This window comes from Microcaecilia unicolor, chromosome 4 (genome assembly GCF_901765095.1).
Source record: "Microcaecilia unicolor chromosome 4, aMicUni1.1, whole genome shotgun sequence".
Lineage (NCBI taxonomy): Eukaryota > Metazoa > Chordata > Amphibia > Gymnophiona > Siphonopidae > Microcaecilia > Microcaecilia unicolor.
Window position 1 is genome coordinate 138,897,270 of NC_044034.1, and position 25,435 is coordinate 138,922,704.

At 42.0% G+C, this 25,435-nt stretch overlaps 1 protein-coding gene across 1 annotated transcript in view; it reads right to left on the reverse strand.

The window, feature by feature from the left end:
* The window catches only part of KIAA1549L (KIAA1549 like), an 85,726-nt gene that overhangs the window by 49,780 nt on the left and 10,511 nt on the right, over positions 1-25,435 (reverse strand). The window contains exons 4-8 of the mRNA XM_030202426.1: positions 23,912-24,045; positions 21,222-21,384; positions 8,061-8,120; positions 4,892-5,043; positions 2,359-2,530 (exon numbers count right to left, since the gene is read on the reverse strand). Coding sequence (XP_030058286.1) covers positions 2,359-2,530; positions 4,892-5,043; positions 8,061-8,120; positions 21,222-21,384; positions 23,912-24,045 — 681 coding nt within the window. The remainder of the gene's footprint in view (positions 1-2,358; positions 2,531-4,891; positions 5,044-8,060; positions 8,121-21,221; positions 21,385-23,911; positions 24,046-25,435) is intronic.

Sequence of the window (25,435 nt, forward strand, 5' to 3'; positions counted from 1 at the left end):
AGTGGGACCCCTGTCAAGGACACATCCCCCCCCCCCCAATATCACCCTGGTGGCCTAGCGGCGACCTCACCCCCCAAACCCCTCATACCTTCATAGAGGAGGGACATAGTCTTACTCCCACTGGGCACAACTCAAAATGGTGGCACCCAGTCCTGCCTGGCGCACCATTTTTTGGTGGGGGGGGTGTTGTGGGATCTGGGGGTGCACTGAACCCCCAAGGCTGACAGTGACAGCCCATGCAGACAGCTGCAACCTGTCACCCACCTACTGTCCTTCTGCTTCCCCTCCTGCCCTAATACCAGCTCCAAGCTGGCATAGGGTTTTAGGCAGTAGAGTACCATGTTCAGCGCTCTGTTTCTTTGATCATGGGGTGTCAGAATGAAAGAGCGCACCAGCATACATTAGCATGCTACTTGTGTTGATCTGCTGTGCAGTCTTTCATTCTGGCACTCCAGGCGGCTGAACATGAAACGCAGGTGAATGCAGGTGCTACTCTGGCGCTAAAGGCCTCAAGTTCCCGCATTTACCTCCGATCATTGGCCTGTAAGTGAAGAACCTGATCCACAAACCTCTTGTGATCCAGTAGTTAATCAATATTTCCCCACTAAAATTTAATTTAATTTAACATGGGCATTTATATTCTGCTTCACCTTTCAGCTCAAGGAGGACTACAGAAAAAATATACAAATTTTACATTATGCTTCAATCACAATTTCAAAATTATATACATATCCCACCAATTCACAAAAACTAACAGGTATTTTCGAAAAAGTCAAGTTTTCAATTGCTGTCTAAACAAATCGATAGGATGAGATCATTCTAAGCTGATTCAGTACAGAATTCCACAAGAACACTATTGGTGGGAGTTCTTGAATCAAAAACTGATAGCATATGCCAAAATTTATACAAGGTCTTCACTAAATGAGAAATACCCAATGAATACAGCAAAAACCAAGTTAGTCTATGAACAGACTCTTGGTGGCGATAACTGAATAGATGTCCATGATGGAGATAGTATACCTTTTGTATGCGCATTTAGGGGCCCATTTTCGAAACAGAAAAATGTCCCAAAAAATGGCAGAAAGTGACAGATGGACTTTTTTTGCTTAAAAATGTCTAAATCACTATTTTTGAAACTCATTTTAAGTTATTCTTCTATGCAGTTTGTCTAAGTCTCAAGGGGGTGTGTTTGAGGCATGTTTTGGGCGGGACTAGGGTAAGCTCACAATTTGGACATTTTTCTGCAATAATGGAACACTGTAAAAATGTACAGGGCAAAAAATAGGACATTTTAGGCTAGACCTGTTTCAATAACAACTAGGGGCTCCTTTTACTAAGCCACGGTAGTGATTCAATGCGGCAAATGCAACAAAGCCTGTAGGAATTGAATGGGCCTCATTACATTTGCCAGGTAGGGGACCACTACAACGGCTTAGTAAAAGGAGCCCCAACTGCCAAAAAGGTGCCCAAACTGAACAGATGACCACTGGAGGGATAAAGATATGACCTCCCCCTTAATCCCCCAGTGGTCACTGACCCCCTCCTATGCTTCTAAGATGTGAAAGTGATAGTACATACCAGGCTCTATGACAGCTTCCGATGTTATGGCCAGTCCTATTATTATTATTATTATTATTTATTGCATTTGTATCCCACATTATCCCACCTATTTGCAGGCTCAATGTGGCTTACATAGTTTTGTTATGACATTATTAGAGCAGTGAGCAGGTCCCTGGAGTAGCCTAGTGGACGGTGCAGTGGACTATAAAGAAGGGGACCCAGGACCATATCCCCTCTGTTACACTTGTGGAGGAAAGTGTGAGCCCTCCAAAGCACACCAAAAACCTACTGTACCTACAAATGACACCTGAAAACATAAGGACTACTGTAGTGGTATACAGTAGGTTTTTGGTGGGTTTTGGAGAGCTCCGCACTTGTTTCCTAGGGTGCCCCATTGCTCTACTGGGTAGTCTGTGTGTCCACTCTACTACTGAATCCCAGACATCCCAATGGCTTGTTTCTGTGCACTTTTCCCTTGGATGGGAGGGGCGTGGGCACATCAGGGGGCGTTTCTGGAATTTGCATGCAGTTTTATGGAGATCTGTGCCTAGTGAGAATTTGCACCAGGTCTTAGTTAATGTAAATCCTCACACCCAAAATTGAGCGCAGATCCCAGCGCCAAATGCTATTCTATAAACGACACTAAATTTATTTGGAACTGATTTTTCGGAAACATATACAGAATGCAGTCCATGATAAGTAAGTTGAAGCACAAAATGGTGGCAGTTTTCCAAAAGTGAGAACAGTAAGAATTATTATTCAGTAACAATGTCAAGAAAGGAGGAGAAAGGTTCTTACCATCAGCTTGCATTTGCACAACATAACCCAGGGTTAGAGCCATCCTTTGTGAATCAATAGTGCTCAGCTGCTTGGCTGCTGATGTGCCAGACAGAGGGTTCCCATCGTACAAGGCATAATATGTCAGCTCCACTGGATCTTTTGGACCTGAGATGTGCTGCATTTTCACCATCTATAGGGGATGAGAAAAAAAGGGATTATGGCAACTTCATTCATATGTTATGTATTCACATAAGGAACAGATTTACATTTTGAGCAGTGACATCTGTTCAGATGAAGGGTCATCAAGAAACAATTTCTTAAAGGGCCTCAGAACTAGAGGGATCCACCTCAAAAGATACAAAGAGCCCCTCCCTGCACTGCAGGTGCTACCTGGAAAGAATTTACACCACTAGATTTGAGCAAAGATTGCACAAAGCCCCCAAGCTAATTTAATCAAAGATTTTTTATCCTTTTCCCAAAGGTTTAAATTTCCCCAAAAAAATTCATGAGGAATTAACTTGTGCAGAATTGATGTGGGACTACAGTCTATCCCTAACAACCTTTCAGCAAAAGCTACACAAAACACTGCTTCCACAAAAATTTCTATATGTTTGCAAGCCAGGATGCCAAAGAGGAGGGGGGTGATAGAGGCAGCCCTTAAGCTAGGATGCTATGTACACACTTTATTTTGATTGTCTATCACTTTGGGTTGTCTACATATAAGTGATATACAAATTGTATAAATATATAACTTTTCCTAAATAAATCTGAAATATAACTGAATGAGTTCTGCACATCTCTAGTCCTATTTTCAGGAACTCTTCCCGTTTAGCTAGGACCACAGACAGAAAACACCTTGAGTAGCTATTTGTGTGATCCTCCTAAATGGATACATTTAACCAGAGAGCAGCTGAATATTTCTGCAGTCTGGACAAATTTTGGCCCTGGTCCATCCACAATTTATGAGGTCAAGATTCAGCAGCAGGGCCACTGTAAATCATCCATGTAAATGGAATCCCCCATTATATAGGGATTACTAAAGTTTGGTGTCAGCTCTCTGGAGTCACTGGGGTGGGGGGGGGGGGGGAGAGCCGGGATGTTTAATAACAGCCTTGGATTACTACCAGCCCCTGGGACGGATAAAGGACAGGAGTACTTGCCAATGTGTAAATACTGAACTTCTAAGAAGATCAAGTTGGAAAAAGTGGATTGAGATTGTCAGTGCATTTTTTCTAGCGAAAAAGGTGCCTGTACTCAAATGCCAGGCCACCCTTCAGGGATGGGGTGATCACTGAAGGACCCACGCCACAATAGCCAGGCCCTCTGCAACCAGTCACAGAATTTATGACAAGGCAGAATTGTTGTGTAGAGCCTGAGCTCTTTCATTAAAACTTGGGTTCCATGGGTCAATTTTAGCAGACAATGGAAAAGGTGCCAGTACTCAGTACATCCAAGTACCCCCTCAAAAAAAAGCCCTGGAGATTGTAATATACAGTCTTGACTGGACAGGAGTTCTGCTGTACAGATGAAGTTAATATTATTGTTGCCTTCCATTTGCAGAAAGTTTTAGTAAAATTGACTTGCATTTAAGGAAACATTTGGAGTACAGTGTGGTTTGTCTCAGAAGCGGGAGCAGGGACTCTTGCTCCTTGGATTGGTAACGTGACACTGAAAAACCTTCACTTACTTTCCCAACCCCCGGATCTCTATTCTGGATCTTGACCCACTCCCAAGCTCGAACTGAATGGATTGAGCTGAATTGAGTATATGAAGTGAGAGGGGTGTGGTGTAAAGAACAAAGCAAGAATAAAAGGTCTTTCCCTGTAACCAAGCTCGGTGTGGGAAAGAGCTGAGCTGGTGGCGGTGAGCCCAGGTTGCATAAATGATGTGCCTTTTCAGCAATATTATTCATTTAAGAGCTGCTATTTATCTGTTGTAAGTTAGACGGATAACTTCAACATTCTGCAGGAAATCTGTAGAATCTTATTAACACCTATTTTGAATGACCCTTCCAAGTGCCACTAGATTGTTCCAATGCTCGGCCTATAGCCAACATTCTTGTTTTTGGCAAAATTTTCAGAGGCTTTAGTTGTATTTCAATTCTATGATTATTTAAATCAGTTTGATTTCTTGGATTCAAAACAGTCTAGTTTCTACTGAATTTTTTACTATTGTATGTTGGCTCTCGTAACTGAATTAGATAAAACGTATCAGTTATATTAGTGTAATCAGATCTGTCTGCAGCTTTTGATTTAGTCAATCATGACTTGCTGTTGTTTAAACCTGATTCTATTGGAAACTTTGTTTATTATTTACTGTTCATCACAGCTAAGTGTATAATTTTTTTTTCACTGCCCTCATCACACTCCAAACCACGCTCCTCATTAAAAAACATATAACTTTGGCAGGGCTCATAGTGCTGCTTCCAAGGGACTAGGAAAAATATCACAGGGCAGTGGTAAATGAAATGTCATTCTGCTGGTTCCAGGGAGTAGGCGGAAACGAATCAAAAACGTCTTTTTCAAAACATTCTCTGAGTCACATTTACAACCTGAACAGTGTAGCTGCCCACGGTAGTTGCCCTTTTAAATCTTCTTTCTTGTCGATGGGAAATAATGAACAATTGGGCCAGTCTCTCCTCCATCAATCTCGCAAAGTTCTGGCGGTTTATTCCCAGTAAGTTTCTGGCAACCCCTTGTATCACTGTGGAGCCAAATAAAGTGAAACATACACACTCAAAAGTCATATTAGATAAATGGTTTAAATATTCACCATAAAGCATACAAAGATATCCAATTACTGTGTGTACGTGATGTATTGTGTTGTAATTAAATGAGGAAAAGCCTCAAATGCTAAGGAAAGGAGCTTTCCTTAGCATTTGAGGCTTTTCTTAGTTTAATTACAACACAATACATCACATACATGCAGTAATTGGATATCTTTGTATGCTTTATCATGAACAGATATTGATGATAATCCAAGCCTAATTTGATATTTAGAGTTAAATATTCACCAGACAGCAATATTGATAACAGAGAATGCATGTGTATGAAATGTGAAAATAAACAGATATTTCCTAGATTGTGTTCTGAGGAATTCCCACGCAAGGTCTTGGTGGGTCTCTTTCCTGGTTTGCAGACAAAAATTAATCGTCAAGTAAGGATAAAGTACTGTTTGCTTAGTTTCTTTTCTGGGGGGGGGGGGGGGGGGGAATGGCACTGCATGGGTTTAGTATGCGCCATTCCAAAAAAATCAAACATTCAGTTTGGAAAATAAGGACAAAAGAAGCCCAGAAATGAAATGAAACATGTGACCACCCTGGACCTTCAATCTGATCGACCAGCTCAGTCTGTGCTTCTTCAGACTTTCGCAGGCCCACAAACATTCTTCCAGTGCAACAAAAGCAGAAAATGGAGCAAACGTTTGAGTGAAGAAATGCTTAAAACTGCATTGTGCTCCTGTTTTGCAACAGAGGCTAAATGTCTTTGTGGATTAACAAATTGAATTCCATAGTTTATGAAGAACATGCAACCAAATATAGCATTTCTGTTTTTTATAGATTATCTTTTTAAGCTTACTAAGGGGGGGAGTTATCAACGTGGGCTACTGTTAAGATGAGTTATCTTACCACTAACTTGTGCTATTTTAGCACAGGTTCCATTTTTTTTAGTTACATTTGTACCCCATGCTTTCCCACTCATGGCAGGTTCAATGCAGCTTATAGGTACTTATTTGTACCTGGGGCAAGAGGGTTAAGTGACTTACCCAGAGACACAAGGAGCTGTGCCTGAAGTGGGAATCAAACTCTAAGGTGCAGTAAAATCTAGGCTTAGCGTGTTCTAACACAAGGCTTTCCTGTGCAAACTGTATATCATATCTCGGGCTCCAGTTTCTTAGAGATCTCACACAACTATATAGGCTAAATATACAACCTTTATTTATGACATTAAAATGTGGAGGAGCATTTTTGATATGACATCTAAATCTAGTAGTATGTAAGGCCATATTTAAACCAGAAAAATGTCCAACTTTTTGTTTAGAAAATGGACATTTGCTAGATGTTTTGGTGCTCAGTGCACCTATCTTTTTGGACCGTTTAAAAAAAAAAAGTCTAAGGGAAAAAAGCACAAAGACTGTGTTGGGTATGTGGGGTGATCGAAGACTGTGCCAGGGATGGGAGGGGGTGATCAGAGGCTGTGCTAGGAATGAAAGGCTGGATCAGAGGTTGTGTCAGGAGGGGAGGGGGACATTCACACTCCGCTTATGTGGGTCCAGACTGAATATTGTTCGGGTCCCGCATAAGCCCTGGCAGCCTACATGAGTCTGGTCAAATGCCAATATTCAATGCTGGTGCCTGACTTTGGCCCCATATTGCATATCGAGGCCTAATTTAGCCAGTGACAGTCAACGTTTTAAAAAATAAAACACTGACCACTACCAGCTGAATACTGACCTGTGAATAATTAAGGCTTTACAAAAATATTTCCCATCTATTTAATAGAAAGGGTAAATATTTTATTTACTGATTTTTTTAAATCATTTAAAACAATTTCATATTATGAATTATAAAAAACAAGTTTCAAGACAGTGAAATTATTTAAAATATAAGAGACATTTTATAAAGTTAGCAAACTTGAAACTAAGAAAAGAACTAAAGGGGAAAGGGAAATGGGACTTGATATACAGCCTTTCTGTGGTTTTTTTGCAACTACATTCAAAGCGGTTTACATATTATATTCAGGTACTATTTGTACCAGGGGCAATGGACGGTTAAGTGACTTACCCAGAGTCACAAGGAGCTGCAGTGGGAATTGTAGAAAAATGCTATCAGTTGCCTTCAGTGAAACACAGGTCAAGGCAGGCTTAGAGCTGAGAACTAGGCCTCTAAAAATCAAAGACCATCTCTGACATAGATAATGTCACTGCAGCAGAAGCTGAATTAAGCAACTGAGAGCTGACAGAGGGAGGCGGAATCTGTTTTCAAAACAACAGGTGCACAGACAATAACAAGTGGTTATGGGCAAAGATATTTTGGTAAAGGCAGATAACAGTGGGTCAGACGAAAGTAAATAAGAACATCCAGGGGGGTTGAAGGGAAACTTGGAAACATGTGAAATCATTGCTATCAAAGATGTTGATATCTAGAAGGTACTAAGGATAATATGCAAAGATTACGGGTGGGAGAATGAAATGTTAATAGGCATTAATGATAGAAGAATTGTATATAAAGGCTGACAGTTAGGGCATTGGGGGAGAAGGAGAAGAGCAGACGAGAGAAAGTGAGAATACAGTAAACCGGTTGTGTGTCATGGAGCACTGCTTTTCCAAGACGAGATATGAATGCCAGGAACATGCACTGTGATGATCTTGTGTTAATCCTGCTTTTGATAAGTGACTAATAAACTTTGAATTACTTGCTTACATTCACTTGATCCAAGTATCCTTCTGATTGTTGAGTCCATCAGTACTCAGGCTGTGTAGAACCGTCTGGGAATGTACGAGGTCGAAGTAATTAAAATTCCTTTCAGAATCAAACTCAGTTCCTCAAGATCAAAGTCCACTGCACTAACCACTAGGTTACTAAATATTATAACAAAACAGAGCTCTTCAGTTCAAATGAACTAAAAATTAAAACACTGAGCCTGCAAATAGGTGGGAAAATGTGGGATACAAATGCAATAAAATAAAATAAATAAAATATTCATGGAATAATGTAGTACCTGTGATTAGCCAGTAGTTTCTAGTTGCAGATGAGGTTTCAATATTTGGATAGTCCAGAGCTAGAAGATATAATAGAACTAAAATCACTTGTGAATATGATGCTAAAACAACCTCATGTCCAGCTTGGACCCAGAAGGTTCTGGAGCCAATATAAAAGCACAAGGTACAGGTTCAATCTCATGAAATGTTCTCTGAATGTCCAATAGTTATAACAGTTTTTAAATGCATTGCATAATCCATTTCTAGAATGTTGCATGAGGACTGCACAGTACTTTAGAATAAAGAATGACGCAGGGACAAAGTCTGGCCCCGTCCCCACCCTGTCCCCATCCACAGAAGCCGCAAACAGTTGATTTTATATTTAAAAAAAAATATTTCCATTATGTGCCTTTTAGGAAGCCTGCTACCACACACAGCACACAGATATTTGCTACATACAATCAAAAGGACACACTCTTTTCTGGACTTTGATCCTCCAGACCAGTAACAGTTATCTGATTCCCTAACCCTGACTGACCAGCAATCCTGTAGAACCACAAATCCCATTTTTGGTGCACCCTGACATCAACTTGACGGTAAAATGGTAGGCGTTTTACCGCGGGTGCAAGGGTTATTACCGCTACTGCAGGGTGGGGGAAAAAAGCTCTGTTTGCACCCACGGTAAAACTTTTGAAATTTTTCCCAATTCCCGCGGTTTTACCACGGATTACCGCATTTACCCGCTCCTGCTTCACTCTCTACGTTAGAGTACTTTGTTCAAGAACACATTTCATTCTTATGATTATTGTAAAATTTAAATCTACATTTACAGGTCCTCTTAGTAATGGTGACATGACACTTATACCGCATACACTGTTATGGGCTGGAAATTGGGTGCATTATGGGCAGGAAATGGGCATGGGCTGTGCATTGCAGTTAATGACACCCCGACATAATAGACCATACAAAAAAAAAAAACAACAACAAAACAACCCAAGAGAAAATAGACTCAATCAAGCTGGATTATGTTTTCAAGCAGATTTATGATTCTCACTAGAAACCAAGTGTGGATAGTGAAGTCAAGCCGTAGGCAGGTGCCAGGACTTTCAAGTGACAAGCAGTGGACTTTCTCAGTAATTTATGGCTCCTCCACTTCTTTGTACCCTTCAAATTCGTACCATTCAAAAATAAATCTATTTCGTCAGACCCTTTTGTCGGGAGTCTATTTTGTCAGGGACTTTTATGTCGGGAACTTTTTTTGTTTGGAACTTTTCTGTCTGGTTTCTTTTGACCAGGTGCCGCAGTTAATGCATGATAACTTACCACGTGTTAACTTACTATTGCAGATAGCATGGATACATTTAACGCCACCTCTCTAGGTAGTGCATTGCTACTGCACTTACTGCATGATTAATAGCTTTTCTCCATGGACAGCAAGGATCAATCAGCCACACTATGAAAGAACTGGAGCGCAGAGGATTCCCAAACTTCAACAGTAGAAGCATATTCTGTCAGTGATAATTTTGGAAAATCTAGCACTCTTCTAATTACAGTGTTTTCACAACCTTTTTTCTACTAACATCATCACTGAATTCATTATTGTTGATTAGTTTTTGCTTTGCTGGACTCGAAATCCAGATTTTTTCTGGTATAAGTAGTGTGACAAGAAGATGTCTAAATCCAACTCAGGATGACCATTGGATCAGGTACATGAGATCTATACTTAGGGCTAATGATTACCAGAGTTCCACTAAGATGTCCCTGCTAGCTAGAAAAATTAAAAAGCTTAAATTAAAGAATACCTGAAATAAAAAGACCATTCTTCTAGAACAATAGTCTTCATTAATTGTTAAGCTGTGGCCACTTTGGATTCTAATGAGCTGATGATGATCCACCACATATAGGGCCATGCCACTGCTGACTAGTATGTGTCATTGACATCTATCCCCCACCAGCCTGTCTTCAAGCTTCATTGGGAGGGGGTTATCCTCAAGGTTCTGAGCATTTCCAAATGCATTCTTTTGTCTGTTGAAAAATGCCTTGCCCTTCAAGCATGTGGCTCTTCCACCACCCACTTCTCCTTTTCTGAAATAAGCTTGGTTAGAAAGGCAGAATAGCGGGGGGGGGGGGGGGGGGGGAGGGGAAACAGACAATGAGGGCCACCGCAGAGGTCTCTGTAGGCTGTCATTGGCCCCCAAGCCTTGCATTGAAGAACACTGTTATAGAAGGAACAAGTTTTCTGCCACAGAGCCAGAAAAAAATGGGTGCTTGAGACTACTCATCTTTGCAATCTTCAAAGAGTTTTTATATGAACAGCCTTCTGGAGCTGTGAAGACATCTACTTCTCTATTTCGTACTGCCTTGAAAACAACACCCTTTTTAAGTTAGCATTTCGAATGCTCCGAGTCCTCTTTCTTTCCTCAGTTGTTCCAGATTCTGCAGCGGAAAGCTATACAACCGGTCTCCCATAGGGTTGTGAGTGTTGTTGAGAATGTCTGTTATCTTGTTTTGCCTTGGCATGGCTATGATGAGTTCTTGTTAATGATGTATTGTGTTCTTTCCTTTCTTTTAATGGAGATCTTTTATGTTGCTCATTTTATTGTATACTTTGTTAACCAATTTGGCTTGCTGTGTAATTAATGTTGGTATAGAAAATTCAATAAACAATTCTCAGTGCCTGAAACCTCCTATAAGTTCTTATAGGTACTGTACTGTAAGGCTCTTCCTCTCACAGTGCTGTTAGCAGCTACCTTTCTGTATCATCAGCTCATAACAGATAGTGGGCTTCCCTGGCACTGAAACATGCTTCAAGGCACACCCTCTTTGATTGTATTATTTTATTTATTTATTACATTTGTATCCCACATTTTCCCACCTATTTGCAGGCTCAATGTGGCTTACAGAGTTTGGTTATGACATAATCATTCCAAGATGTCAGATACAATTAGTGATGTACAAAGATTGAGTAAGGGAAAAGAGAGGGAAGGTGTTAGGCAGGATAGAAGGTGGACTTTAATGATTGGGTGGGTTGGTGAGGTAGTTGTGTAAGGTTATAGATTCTCCTTGTAGGCCTTGTTGAAGAGATGTGTCTTCAAAGATTTGCGGAAGTTGGTTATTTCATCAATCGCTTTCAGGGCTATAGGTAATGCATTCCACAACTGCGTGCTCATGTAAGAAAAGGTGGTGGCATGTATCAGCTTGTATTTCAGTCCTTTACAGCTAGGGAAGTGCAAATTGAGAAATTTGCGGGATGACCTTTTGGCGTTTCTGGGAGGTAAGTCCACAAGGTTTAGCATGTAGATTGGGGCGTCTGCGTGAATGATTTTGTGTACAATCGTGCAGACCTTGAACGCAATGCGTTACTTGAGTGGGAGCCAGTGAAGTTTCTCTCTTAGGGGTTTAGCACTTTCATATTTAGTTTTTCCAAATATGAGTCTGGTGGCGGTATTCTGGGCTGTTTTACTCTTTTGAGTTTCCATATGGAGTGGAACATCTTTTTTGTTGTGTTCTTCAAGTGAGCATCGAGTGTGAGGTTTCGGTCAATGGTAACTCCAAGAATTTTTAGATTTTGTGCGACAGAGAGAGAACAGTATGGTGTGGTTATGGTGGAATAGTTGTTTTTGTTGTGTTGTGAGGTGAGTACAAGACATTGTGTTTTTTCTGCGTTGAGTTTTAGCTGGAATGCATCCGCCCAGGAGTGCATGATTTGGAGGCTTTGGTTGATCTCGTTGGTTATTTCATTTAGATCATGTTTGAATGGAATGTAAATCGTAACATCGTCTGCATATATGTAGGAATTAAGGTTTTGATTGGCTAGAAGTTTGGCTAAAGGTATCATCATTAGGTTGAAGAGAGTTGGTGATAGGGGGGATCCTTGGGGAACTCCACATTCAGGTATCCATGGGGGTGATATGTCTGTATTCATTGTTACTTGGTGTGGTCAGGAATCCTTTGAACCAATTGCGAACTGTACCTCCTACTCCGAAGTATTCTAGTATATGTAATAGTATTCCATGATTAACCATGCCGAAGGCACTAGACATGTCGAATTGTAGGAGGAGTATGTCATTACCAGTTGCAATAGCTTGTTTGAATGAGTTCATTGCAGATACTAGTACCGTTTCAGTGCTGTGATTTGACCGAAATCCTGATTGAGACTCGTGCAGAATTGAGCGTTTATTTAGGTAATCAGAGAGTTGTTTCATCACTATGCCCTCCATGAGTTTGGTTATGAGCGGGATAGATGCTACTGGGTGATAGTTGGTTAGGTCCATTGTGCTTTTCTTAGTATCTTTTGGTAGTGGAGTGAGTAAGATGTTTCCTTTCTCCGTGGGAAAGAGACCATTTGAAGCCTGTGGTTTACATGATTCGTGAGGTCTTTTTTGAATTGTTTGGGGGCGGATCTTATTAGGCTAGTGGGGCAAATGTCTAATTTACATTGTGACTTGGCGTATTTTCCGAGCCATTTTGAGATTTCATCTGCCGATATCGTGTCAAAGTTGGTCCATGATCGGTCTGCTGGGCTTTCCCCAGGTTTTGGGTCTAGACATTCAAGGATGCTTGTGTACTCAGTGATGTTGGTAGGTATCATGAGTCGGAGCTTTATAATTTTTTCATTGAAGTAGTTCGCAAGATTGGTTGCGGATGGGGTGTCTATGTTGTTAGAGGTTACCGGTGTAGTATTTAGGAGTTTGTTTACGAGTGAAAAGAGTTTGTGTGTATCTTTGCAGTTTGGTCCTATTTTGGTTTTGTAGTACGTTCTTTTAGTTTGTCTGATAGTGTATTTGTATTTTCTTTATAGTTGTAGTCTTTGAGTGTATATTCATCTTTTTTCTTGGTCCATGCTCGTTCTAATCTTCTGACTTGTGTTTTTAGTTCTTTCAATTCTTCATTAAACCATGGTATTGAGTTTTTTCTATGTGAGGTTCTGGTTTGAAGTGGTGCTATGTTGAGTACTACTCTGCATCTGTTATCCCATTCTTGGAGAAATTGGGGCGAGTCTGTAGGTGTTGTCCATTCGTCGGTATAGAATTGCTGCCAGAATATTACTGGATCTATTTGGCCTCTTGTAGTATAGGTTTTTTGCTCTTGTTTTTGTTGTGTCTTTTTTGTTCTCCAGCGGAGGGAAAGGTTTGCTTTGTAGTGATCGGACCATGGCGTGGCTGTCCACTTTGTTCTGTAAGAGTGAGATTAGGTTCTGATGAGAATTTGTGGGTAATGATGTCTAATGTGTGTCCTTTGTTGTGGGTGGGTTGCACGTTTGGCCATTGAAGCTCCCATAATTGTAGGAATTCCTTGCATTCACGTACATTGCTTAAGTTGGTATCTTCAAGATGAAGATTGATGTCTCCTTCTATGAGAAGGTCCTGGGTGGAAACGCAAGCATTCGATATGAAGTCCATAAAGTGCATTTGTGAGTCTAGCCAATTGCCCGGGGGTCTGTAGAATAGGATTAGGTTTAGGTGATCACGTAGTTTAGGGTGCTTGATTGTAACTGAGGCTATTTCAAGTTGGGGAAGTATAGATTCTGCTGATGACTCTGAAAGCAGCTCATCAAGGAGGAGAAAGTGATGATAGTCAAGGCAAGAAAGCAGATGTCATGGCACATCTTCTTGGAGCTGAAGGAGCAAAGAAACAAACAAAAACACAGCCCTCTTTTTCAAGAAGCTGTAGGGGAACTGCAGCAGTACAAATATTGTCAAAGGATGGCAGGACATTTTCTACTTTATTACCCCCTTCTCTCCTTCCACAGTGGAGACATTCAAGGATCTGATCCCCATCTCAACTTCAACCTGTCATCACTGACTTATGGAGAAAATTCCTACAAGAAAAGTACCACTCTCAACAGTCTAGACCTCCTTTACCAATTAAAGAAGTAGCAGTACCTCACCAACCTTCTGATAGCCCTCTTCAAAATGTGTCTAGGAAACATGCCTCTGTGTCTGTCTCCTTTTTCCTCTGGGAATGATGTTTCAGACTGAGAACTGGATTATTGTGCGAGTTGCAGGTCTCCTGGATGTCATCATTGTTCATGCTCCTGAACTCCACCACAGTCCTCAGGCCAGCCTTCAGATTCATCACCTCCTAAGCCAATGAAGGATTCTCATCCAGAGAACACAACATATCCATAAATTTGTACATAAAATGCTTCCACAGCAGAGTATTTGGGAGTCCTGAAATACTTAGATATTCTCAAGGATGTAGTCACTCTTCCTTTGCACAAGAGTTTGCTTGATCAGCAAAAAAAGATATGAAGCATACCATATCTCGCTTCATACCACTTCTCGCAGCTGGTTATAGGGCATGAAAAGTGACAGTGGTGGTTGAAAAAGCCTCATCAATCAGTGGTGGTTGAAAAAGCCTCAAAGAAATATAGAAGCTCTAGATTCCATTCTAACACCTCTGGGCAATGCTTCATAGACCTCATAGGCAAAAGGGGTTTTCAGAAATCCATGTTGAGTGCAAAGGATAGCATCTCATCAATTCCAGATGATGTAGTTCCGTTATATCATTCTAAAAAACATACAAGAGCTTTCTCCTTCCTCTTCTAGAGGTAATTCCATCACTTTACCTCTCCTGATTCAGGATTTTGAGGAATGTATGAAAAGCCTCATCAGAACAGTGTATGATGCTTATGAATCTACCTCTAAGAATGCTGCAGTTGTCACTGCAACTAGAATTATACCTTGTCTCAAAGCCTCAGAGCTCTGAGAGGATGTCCATGATAGAATAGTGGATGCACCTTGTTTAGTTGGAAATCACACTGGAGAGAAAGTAGAGGAGATTGTTTTATTAATTAAAGATAATTTCGCCACAGTACAAAATACTGGCAGCAGATAATATTGATCAGCATTCCTCTTCTTCTGGAAAATATCAATACCCCTATAAAAGGCTCTACTACCATTATCAATGTTCATATACCAGACAGAGATCAGTAAAATTAAAATCATTTATCAAAGGCAACAGGTCACAAAAATAAGATTCTCAGCAACAATCTAAGGGGCTCTTTTAATAAAGCTCAGCATATGCTAACAGACAGTGAGAGGCATTTTCAATATGACGTCTAAGTCCAACTTTGGATGTTTTGCAAAAAAACATCCAAAACCTGAATAGCAAAGGAGGTCATTTTCAAAAAAGAAAAGCGTCTATCTTTTGTTTTTGAAAATAGAAGGTTTTGTGATTTGGAAGTTTATTTTTTGGTCCATTTTCGAAAAAAAAAAAAAAAAATGTCCAAGTGCAAAATGCACAAAATAAAGCCATTGGGATGTAGAAGGAGCAAGCATTTTTAGTACACTGGTCCCCCTGACATCCCAGGAAAGCAATAGGGTACCCTAGGTGGGTACTGCAGTGGACTTCATATGCTCCCAGTACACATCTGACCATTGCTCCATTACCTTGTCTGCTGAGCCCCCCAAAATCCACTACCCCCAACTGTATCCACATATAGGTGCCCCCTTCACCCCACTACCATAGCCCTTACAGGTGAAGGGGGCACCTATATGTGGGTACAGTGGGATTCTGGTGAGTTTTGGAGGACTCACAGTTTCCTCCACAGGGATCCGAGTATAACATCTGAGGCTGGCAAGTAATATTTTTCATCACATTCTTAGGGGGTGGGAGGCAGTTAGTGACCACTGGGGGACTAAGGGAAGGTCATCCCTGATTCCCTTCCATGGTCATCTGGTTATTTAGGGCACCTTTTTGTGCCTTATTCATTATAAAAACAGGTCTAGTTCAACACATCTCAGTTTTAGTCCTGGACATTTTTGTTTTCTTCCATTATGGCTGAAAAACATCTAAGTCTCACCCTGAACACGCCCCTGATGCGCCCCCTTGAGATTTGGACGCATTTCTGATGGACTTCAAAGAAAAAATGTCTAAAAATTGGTTTTGAAAATATTGATTGACGTTTTTGTGAGAAAAACGTCCAAATGCTGCTTTATGCCACTTTTTAGATGTTTTTGTTTTGAAAATGAGCCCAAGTGTGTGCTAAATGCCACATGGTCTATAGGGATAAAATAGGGCATGAAGCATTTAGCGCACGCTAGCGGACATTAGCATGCACTAAGCTTTAGTAAAAGGGCCTTAAGTCAATCCCTGGTTTTTGCCTACCAACTATTTCAACACATGCCAGAGGATGGAAGAATTTCCTTATTGTTAAACAAATGAGAACACATTAAGACAGATTTTAAATATCATCCATAAAGGCTATTGCCTACATTTTTGATCGAGTCCTCATTTCAGAAAGGTGTTAACTCCTTCACTACCGTTAGTCCAAGATTATTGCACCTTTTCAACAGACAGCCATAAAGAAGATGCCTTAGAATTGCTGAAACCGGGGTTTTTACTTCCAGTACTTTGTCATTCTGAAGAATTGTCTGAAAAAGTATATTCACCAAAAGAAATTCAAAATGAACTTACTGGTCACAACTCTGCCATTCCCTCAGAAGAACAGTTGGATGGTCGTGTTGCATCTCAAGGATGCATACTTGCACATTTGATAGTTACACTTCAAATTTATGTAAAAATATCATCAATACAGAGTTCTAACTTTTGGCCTCTCCTCAGCTCCTAGATTATTCACACAATGTGTTTTGGCAGTGGTTGCATCTCTACACAAGGAGACTGTAGTCTTTCCTTATTTAGATGACTGGTTGATATCGGCAAGTTCTCCTTGTTAAGTAACTACTACTTTGCATCACAAAATAGATGACTTAAAAGATGTGGGATTCTTAATTGCTCCAAGTCATTGTTCAAACCATATAGATGTTAGAATTTATAGATGCGGGGATTCATACTTTGCCATTGCCAAAGGAGAGTCTAATCAAGGCATTGGTCCACAATTTACTCTACAATACCAAAGATACAGCCAGGTAGATAATGAGATTCGTGACCATATATGGCAGTAACTGTTCAAGTGGTTCCAACATATACTCACATTTTGCACAACAATTTTCCTTAGAACACTTTCCAGATCATTGCCAAAGGTAGTCTCAGACTTTTATATCACCCAGCCTATTGCTTTCCTGGTAGTCTTCCCACCAGGGATGTAGCTACGGGTGGGCCTGGGTGGGCCCAGGCCAGCCCACCCAAGTGCGCACACAGTTGCAGCAGCATGGCACAGCAGGGACGGCACCCGCACCCGCTCTGGCTCAGCTGATCAGGCTCCCACAGAGCCTCCAGCCCGATTTCGTCACTCAGGCCTGCCCACCACCCAAGTGCACAGCAGCAGGCTCAGACAACATCAGCCCATATTAGCTCTGGGCCCACCCAAAATCTCAGGTCTGGCTACGCCACTGCTTCCCACCTCCTCATATTAACAGCTATGAGAAATGCATGCATACTTTAGATTGTAAAACAATTACGTCAACTACATTTGTACAAAACAGATTCAGAAAATAGACCTTCTGCGATATTTCCTTCCTTTCACTTAAAGCAATGACGAGCTCCAGTGACCAAACGTACAACGTCATCATGGATTGTTTTGGGATTTTTTTTTTTTGGGGGGGGGGGTTGTTTGTTTTTTTTTTTGCTCTAATGAAAATGCTGGCCACCATGTATAACCTTAGCTTACAGATCATTATCTAAGGGCTATGGCAACCACTAAGGCCCAATTCTAAAGAGCATCTACATAAGAAATTTGTAAGGCAGTTACCTTGTCATTCATACACACATTCACTAAACGCTACTGCCTAAACCTCCCTCTAAAAGTGCAAAAAGAACTTTTGGGCAGGCAGTCTTAGACTCTTTAGTTTTAACTCACTTCAACTTTCTTCCTTGCTTATTATTGTTTGGATTGCCAAAAAAAAAAAAGAAGTTAAAAGAACAAGTTTGTATAAGCAATTTAAGTGTTGCTGACTTGAATGGGTAAACCTATATTGCTTTATCAGTATTTTTTCTATTTATTGATGCAGCAGATGTGCAAAGCAACAGACATTTTAGGCACATCCAAAAGAACAAAGAATAAACAATGGAGAATATGATCAATTACAATCAAAAATGTAATGCCTCTATACAATATTAACAGTGTATAGTCCCCCTGGTGGATCAAGCAAAATCTTTATTAGTTATTTTTTATATACATGAGTAATTTTATATTGCAGCTCTCAGCTTGGGAGTCTTCATTAGTATGGTTCAATGATGCTTGCTATCCATGGAGAATGCAGAGTTGCATACCTGTAACAGAAGTTCCCCGTGGACAGCACGCATCCTTCAGCTGCATTTCCCTCCCTCTCTTCCCATTGAAGCGTGCTTTTTCATGGACTCACAAAATATGCTTCTACTGGATGGTTGTCTACAGGAATCCAGAAAGTAGGGAAGGGTCATTGGCCAACCAGAATACCAATATTTTCCAGAAGGATACAATGAATTTATTAAATCGATATCAGAAGGGGCATTCTGGGAGTCAGACAAGGGAGCAACCCTGTATTCTCCAGTATTGGACACCGTCGGATCCCCTGGCATATTGGCATTGGAGGAATCAGCTGCATCTCTTGGCCATCTTGGAAGCCAGAAACACTAGGGGCTCACTTAAATGCACAAAACACTTCTTGCTAGCATGGGATTATTACTTGCGAACCCTTGGCTCACGTGGACACAGTTTGCTTCTTAATACCCTATAGAAACCACAGTTATTATTTTACTTCTTCAACTTGACAGCAGTTTACCATGATGTTTGTCTAATTCTCCATTCACCCCTCATCTTGCTTTTGGGATAGGGAGAGGGTGATACAGTTTGGGGTTTTCCCCTGTCGGTTGGTTGATGCTCAGAGGACCATAAGAACGCAGGTTCTCTGTGGCTGTAATTTATGTAATTTTTTTTTTAGTTTGGGAAAGGGGGGGGGGGGGTTGGAGGGGTTTTTTAATTTGTTTGTGTAGAGTAATTTTGGTTAGTTGTGGAGGGTGGCTGGAGGGGATTTGGGGTGGGGAGGTGTAAGGTTTTTCTATGTTTATTTACAGAAAATTTCTTATGACACTTTTCTGACTGTAATTACTTTGCTTTTTCTTAATAAAATTGTTTAAACATAAATAGATAACAGAGCACATACAGACGACATGGAACTGCATTTCAACAACAAGATGCTTGCTTCAGGAGTCTGTATACAGTGGTGGAAATAAGTATTTGATCCCTTGCTGATTTTGTAAGTTTGCCCACTGACAAAGACATGAGCAGCCCATAATTGAAGGGTAGGTTATTGGTAACAGTGAGAGATAGCACATCACAAATTAAATCCGGAAAATCACATTGTGGAAAGTATATGAATTTATTTGCATTCTGCAGAGGGAAATAAGTATTTAATCCCTCTGGCAAACAAGACCTAATACTTGGTGGCAAAACCCTTGTTGGCAAGCACAGCGGTCAGACGTCTTCTGTAGTTGATGATGAGGTTTGCACACATGTCAGGAGGAATTTTGGTCCACTCCTCTTTGCAGATCATCTCTAAATCATTAAGAGTTCTGGGCTGTCGCTTGGCAACTCGCATCTTCAGCTCCCTCCATAAGTTTTCAACAGGATTAAGGTCTGGTGACTGGCTAGGCCACTCCATGACCCTAATGTGCTTCTTCCTGAGCCACTCCTTTGTTGCCTTGGCTGTATGTTTTGGGTCATTGTCGTGCTGGAAGACCCAGCCACGACCCATTTTTAAGGCCCTGGCGGAGGGAAGGAGGTTGTCACTCAGAATTGTACGGTACATGGCCCCATCCATTCTCCCATTGATGCGGTGAAGTAGTCCTGTGCCCTTAGCAGAGAAACACCCCCAAAACATAACATTTCCACCTCCATGCTTGACAGTGGGGACGGTGTTCTTTGGGTCATAGGCAGCATTTCTCTTCCTCCAAACACGGCGAGTTGAGTTCATGCCAAAGAGCTCAATTTTTGTCTCATCTGACCACAGCACCTTCTCCCAATCACTCTCGGCATCATCCAGGTGTTCACTGGCAAACTTCAGACGGGCCGTCACATGTGCCTTCCGGAGCAGGGGGACCTTGCGGGCACTGCAGGATTGCAATCCGTTATGTCGTAATGTGTTACCAATGGTTTTCGTGGTGACAGTGGTCCCAGCTGCCTTGAGATCATTGACAAGTTCCCCCCTTGTAGTTGTAGGCTGATTTCTAACCTTCCTCATGATCAAGGATACCCCACGAGGTGAGATTTTGCGTGGAGCCCCAGATCTTTGTCGATTGACAGTCATTTTGTACTTCTTCCATTTTCTTACTATGGCACCAACAGTTGTCTCCTTCTCGCCCAGCGTCTTACTGATGGTTTTGTAGCCCATTCCAGCCTTGTGCAGGTGTATGATCTTGTCCCTGACATCCTTAGACAGCTCCTTGCTCTTGGCCATTTTGTAGAGGTTAGAGTCTGACTGATTCACTGAGTCTGTGGACAGGTGTCTTTCATACAGGTGACCATTGCCGACAGCTGTCTGTCATGCAGGTAACGAGTTGATTTGGAGCATCTACCTGGTCTGTAGGGGCCAGATCTCTTACTGGTTGGTGGGGGATCAAATACTTATTTCCCTCTGCAGAATGCAAATAAATTCATATACTTTCCACAATGTGATTTTCCGGATTTAATTTGTGATGTGCTATCTCTCACTGTTACCAATAACCTACCCTTCAATTATGGGCTGCTCATGTCTTTGTCAGTGGGCAAACTTACAAAATCAGCAAGGGATCAAATACTTATTTCCACCACTGTATGCTCTGATATCTATTTAATAAATTCATTGTAACCTGCTTTTGGAATATACTGTTATTCTGGTTGGCCAACGTCCCTGGATTCCTGTGGACTTGTTTTCATAGGGAATTGTCCTTGTTGCTGTACCTGTGGTTTGTCTATGTATGTTGTACCAGTATGGAAATACCCACTCAGCTACAGAACATTTTTCTAGACATTTTATGCAGCTTGGGAATCTCTCCACATTAGTTCTGTCACCATGTAAAGTCACTTCAATAGTGTGACTGCAGGATCCTGCTATCCCTGGTTAACTCCTGTTGTAGGTATGCAACTCTGCTATCTATCTGGTAACTTGTCTGTGAAGATACTGGGAATGACCCCAAGAGTTATCATGTAATAGGTGCAAACTTTACTACACTTTTAATAAAACATCCCCTTAAAAGATGCAACTGCCTCAAGTGTGGTCTGAGTCTCACCAATATCAGAAATTCAAGTGACTGCTTACATTCTGCAATGATCAGTGGTGGCTTGGAGAGGTAGAATCCCACTAGGTCTGCTGAAAGATGATTAAGAAGTTTACTGGACACCGTACCATTGAGAAAGGTGCTCTGATTCCTCACAGCATAAATCAAAGTAACTGCCTGGGAAACCACGGATGTGTTCAAAATCTAAATTATAAAAAATGATGATGAAAAGATTTTTTTTAACAACAAAAGAATGGTAACATGCTGTTTTCAATCTGCTGTTCACATTTCCTATTATCTCTAGACAAAATAAAATAAACTCAGACGGCATGTCTAAAACACAGCATTCCCATAAATATGGATATACATGATGTGAATTACTTCCCTGTCTTCTGTCTTGCAGAGCTAAAAAAAAAAAAAAAAAGGCTGACATAGGATGAAATCCAAGCTCTAAATTTAAACTTCAGACTCAAAAACAGGAAAGGAAAAGTGGGTCTTGTGTTTCAAGTGCTTCTCCCACTACCATATTATGCCATACTTCACTGTCTAAGTCACTATCCTTCATTAACATGTTAATGTACATTAAAGTGACTTATTCTTTCACTCTGTCCATTCAGTCATTATGCATCCAACTCCATTCAACCTTCCTCATCTTGTTCATTGTGATTTACAGCCTCCACCGCCCCAACCAGAGTCTCTATATTGCATCTACACCTCCCCGACTTCATAGTTTTGGATCATTCCGCATTTATCATACCTAATTGGCCTCTTAGTCACCAAGGGGTTCTTTTACTAAAACTTAGTAACATAGTAAATGACGGCAGATAAAGACCTGTACGGTCCATCTAGTCTGCACAACAAGATAAACTCATTTTACATGGTATGTGATACATTATATGTATACCTGAGTTTGATTTGTCCTTGCCTTTCTCAGGGCACAGACCGTAAAAGTCTCACCAGCACTGTTCTTGTACTAAGTTCTGAAGCTCTCAGGTTATCTGCAGCAGGGCTCATTTTATTCCTATGAGCCCTGCTGCAGATAACTTGAGCTAAGCTTTAGTAAAAGACCCCCCCCCCCTTACTGAGAACATAGGCCCTGTAGAATCTAAGCATTCACAGCTGCTGCTCGAGGAGTGGCCTAGTGGTTAGAGCACTGGTCTTGCAATCCAGAGGTGGCCGGTTCAAATCCCACTGCTGCTCCTTGCAGGGGTGTAGCCAGACCTCGGAGGGAGGGGGTCCAGAGCCAGATGTGAGGGGGCACATTTTATCCCCCCCCCCCCCCCCCGGCATCGTCGACCCCCCCAGCCATTATCAACCCCCGCTGCCACCAACTTTGACAACCCTCTTGATCCCCCCTCCCGCTGCCAACCCTCCCCCACCGTTACCTACCTTTGCTGGTGGGGACCCCAATCCCCGCCAGCTGAGGTCCTCTTCTTCCTGCGAAGGCTTCGTTCTGTTTCTAATGTCCTGCACGGACTCACAGAAGCAGAACAAAGCGTTGCTGATCTGCAAGGCTTCGTTCTGTTTCTGTGAGTCTGATGTCCTGCACGTACAACGTGCAGGACGTCAGAAACAAAACGAAGCCTTCGCGGGAAGAAGAGGACCTCCTCGGCTGGTGGGGATTGGGGTCCCCCACCAGCAAAGGCAGCCCACAGCGACAGCGGTGGAGGGTTGGTGGCGGGAAGGGGGGGGTCGAGAGGGTCATTAGCAGGGGGGTCCAGGGCCCCCCTGGCCCCACGTAGCTACGCCACTGGCTCCTTGTGATCTTGGGCAAGTCACTTAACCCTCCATTGCCTCAGGTACAACTTAGATTGTGAGCCCTCCTGGGACAGAGAAATATCCAGAGTACCTGAATGTAACTCACCTTGAGCTACTACTGAAAAAGGTGTGAGCAAAATCCAAATAAATAGATAGATAGATAGATAGATAGATAGATAGATATGAGGAAAGGCTAAAGCAGCTAGGGCTCTTCAGCTTGTAGAAAAGACAGCTGAGGGGAGATACAATAGAGGTTTATAAAATAATGAGTGGAGTGGTAGCTGTGAATCACTTGTTTATTCTTTCTAAAAATACTAGGACTAGAGGTCACACAATGAAGCTACTAAGTAGTAAATTTAAACCAAACCAGAGAAAATATTTCTTCACTCAATGTGTAATTAAACTCTGGAATTTATGCCAGAGAATGTGTAAAAGCAATTAGCTTAGGATTTAAAAAAAAGGTTTGGATAATTTCCAAAAAGAAAAATCCATAAGCCCAGGGCAGGCTTCACCATTGGACCAAGTGAGGCTCTGGCCCAGGGCACAGGCAATTAAGGGTGCCAAAATATCCAGCATCTGACTTTGGATGGATATTTTCTCCCCCTCCCCCCCCAGTCCAGTCTCTACCCTTCTCTTTTCCTCTTCACCTCAAGTCCAGCTACTACTGAAAAAGGTGTGAGCAAAATCTAAATAAATAAATGCCATCCTGAAAACCCAAATTGTGCTGGTACTGAATCTATTTAACATCATGGAATCTATATCCATTGTGCTCCAGTCCATTGCACTGTGCACACACTTCATGATGTCTGCTCCACTCTACAGTTTATTACCTTTCTCATGAAGCAGCAAGGATCTATTACATCCATTTCATTTTTCAATTGTCAAAGTACAATTAAAGAAAAATATGCAGTGTGTTCCCTCTCTACTGTGACTGTAGGATATTCCTCACCTGCTTTAAGAAGCAGAATGTTACCTGAACTGTTAAGCTGCTGTTGGTGCCTAGGAAAATGTTTTCTGCATACTGGAATGCTTTCTGTAAATTTTGCTCCATGGTCTGCACAAAATTGCACAAATGTATATTTTCTGTTGATCCCACAAACTGTAGCACTAGAAGAGGAATAAAGAGAAAATCATAGGTATCTATTACTTTTTGAAAATTAAGCAAAGGGTTCATGCTTGGAAACATTTTTCCCACAGTAATGAGGTTATTTGAGCTGCTTCCACAGCACGCACTCCTATCAAGCAGAGGAAGAGATCACCAAAGCCACTAAGAGGCTCATTTTCAAAGCACTTAGACTTACAAAGTTTCATAGTAAGTCTAAGTGCTTTGAAAATATGCCTCTCTGTGCACACTAATAATTGTGTCCCTTCACAGAAAAAAAATGAACAGGAAGCCTCCTGCCAAAGTGGCTTCGGAAAACATGAAATGCAATTCTTCTTCAGGCAATAGTGCACTGTGATGAGAACCTTCTTGTGCTTCAGGAAGATTTTTAACCTCAAGGTCTTCACCTTTTGTAAAAATGTGAATGATATCAGAGGATGATAAGGGGAAGAAATTACTATAAGAGAAAGATAACCTAGTTCTACTAGATTTTATTCCTTTTTTTTTAAACTGCCTTAGGGGCCCTTTTGCTAAGCCATGGCAAAAAGTGGCCTGCGGCAGTGTGAGCATGTCTTTTGGGTGCGCGCCAGGCCAGTTTTTGCCATGTCCTGGAAAAAGGGCCTTTTTTAAAGGGGCCAGAAAATAGATGTGCAGCAAAATAAAAACCAGCGCACATCCGTTTTCAGCCCGATACCTTACTGCCACCCATTGACTTAGTGGTAAGGTCTCATGCAGTACCTGGGTGGTAGACATGCAGTGCGCATCCACTGCTGTTTACCACTGGGTAAGCACCACACAGTAGAAAATAGAAAATATTTCCTACCGCCAAATTCAAAATTAGCACCTGGGGCACGCAGTAGCCAGGCGCAGGGTCGCCAAGACACTAAGCCGGGCCCGGGGCAAGGCCTCCCCACTGCCGCCCCCCGTCACTCCCCCTGCCGCTATCGCCCCCTGCCGCTCCCCCCGCTGCTGCAGTCCACAGTCTCATCTGCCTGCCTCCACGGCTCCGGGCCCCCTGCATTCGAAGCGGCAGTCACAGATCACCTCTCTTCAGGCCTTCCCTCCCTGTGTCCCGCCCTTGTCTGATGTAACTTCCATTTTCCGCGAGGGCGGGACACAGGGAGGGAAGGCCCAAAGAGAGGCGATCTGTGACTGCTGCTTCGAATGCAGGAGGGTCGGAGCCGAGGAGGCAGGCAGGTGAGACCGGGAACTGCAGCGCATGCGGCCTGACCCCGGTGCCAGGCCCCCCTTGGAGGCCCGGACCCGGGGAATTTTGTCTCCTCTGCCCCCCCCCCCCCTCGGCGGCCCTGGCCAGGCAAAAATGCTGATTTGGCACATGCTGGTCACACATAGGCCCTTACACACCTTTAAAAGGGCCCCTTAATTAACTGAGGT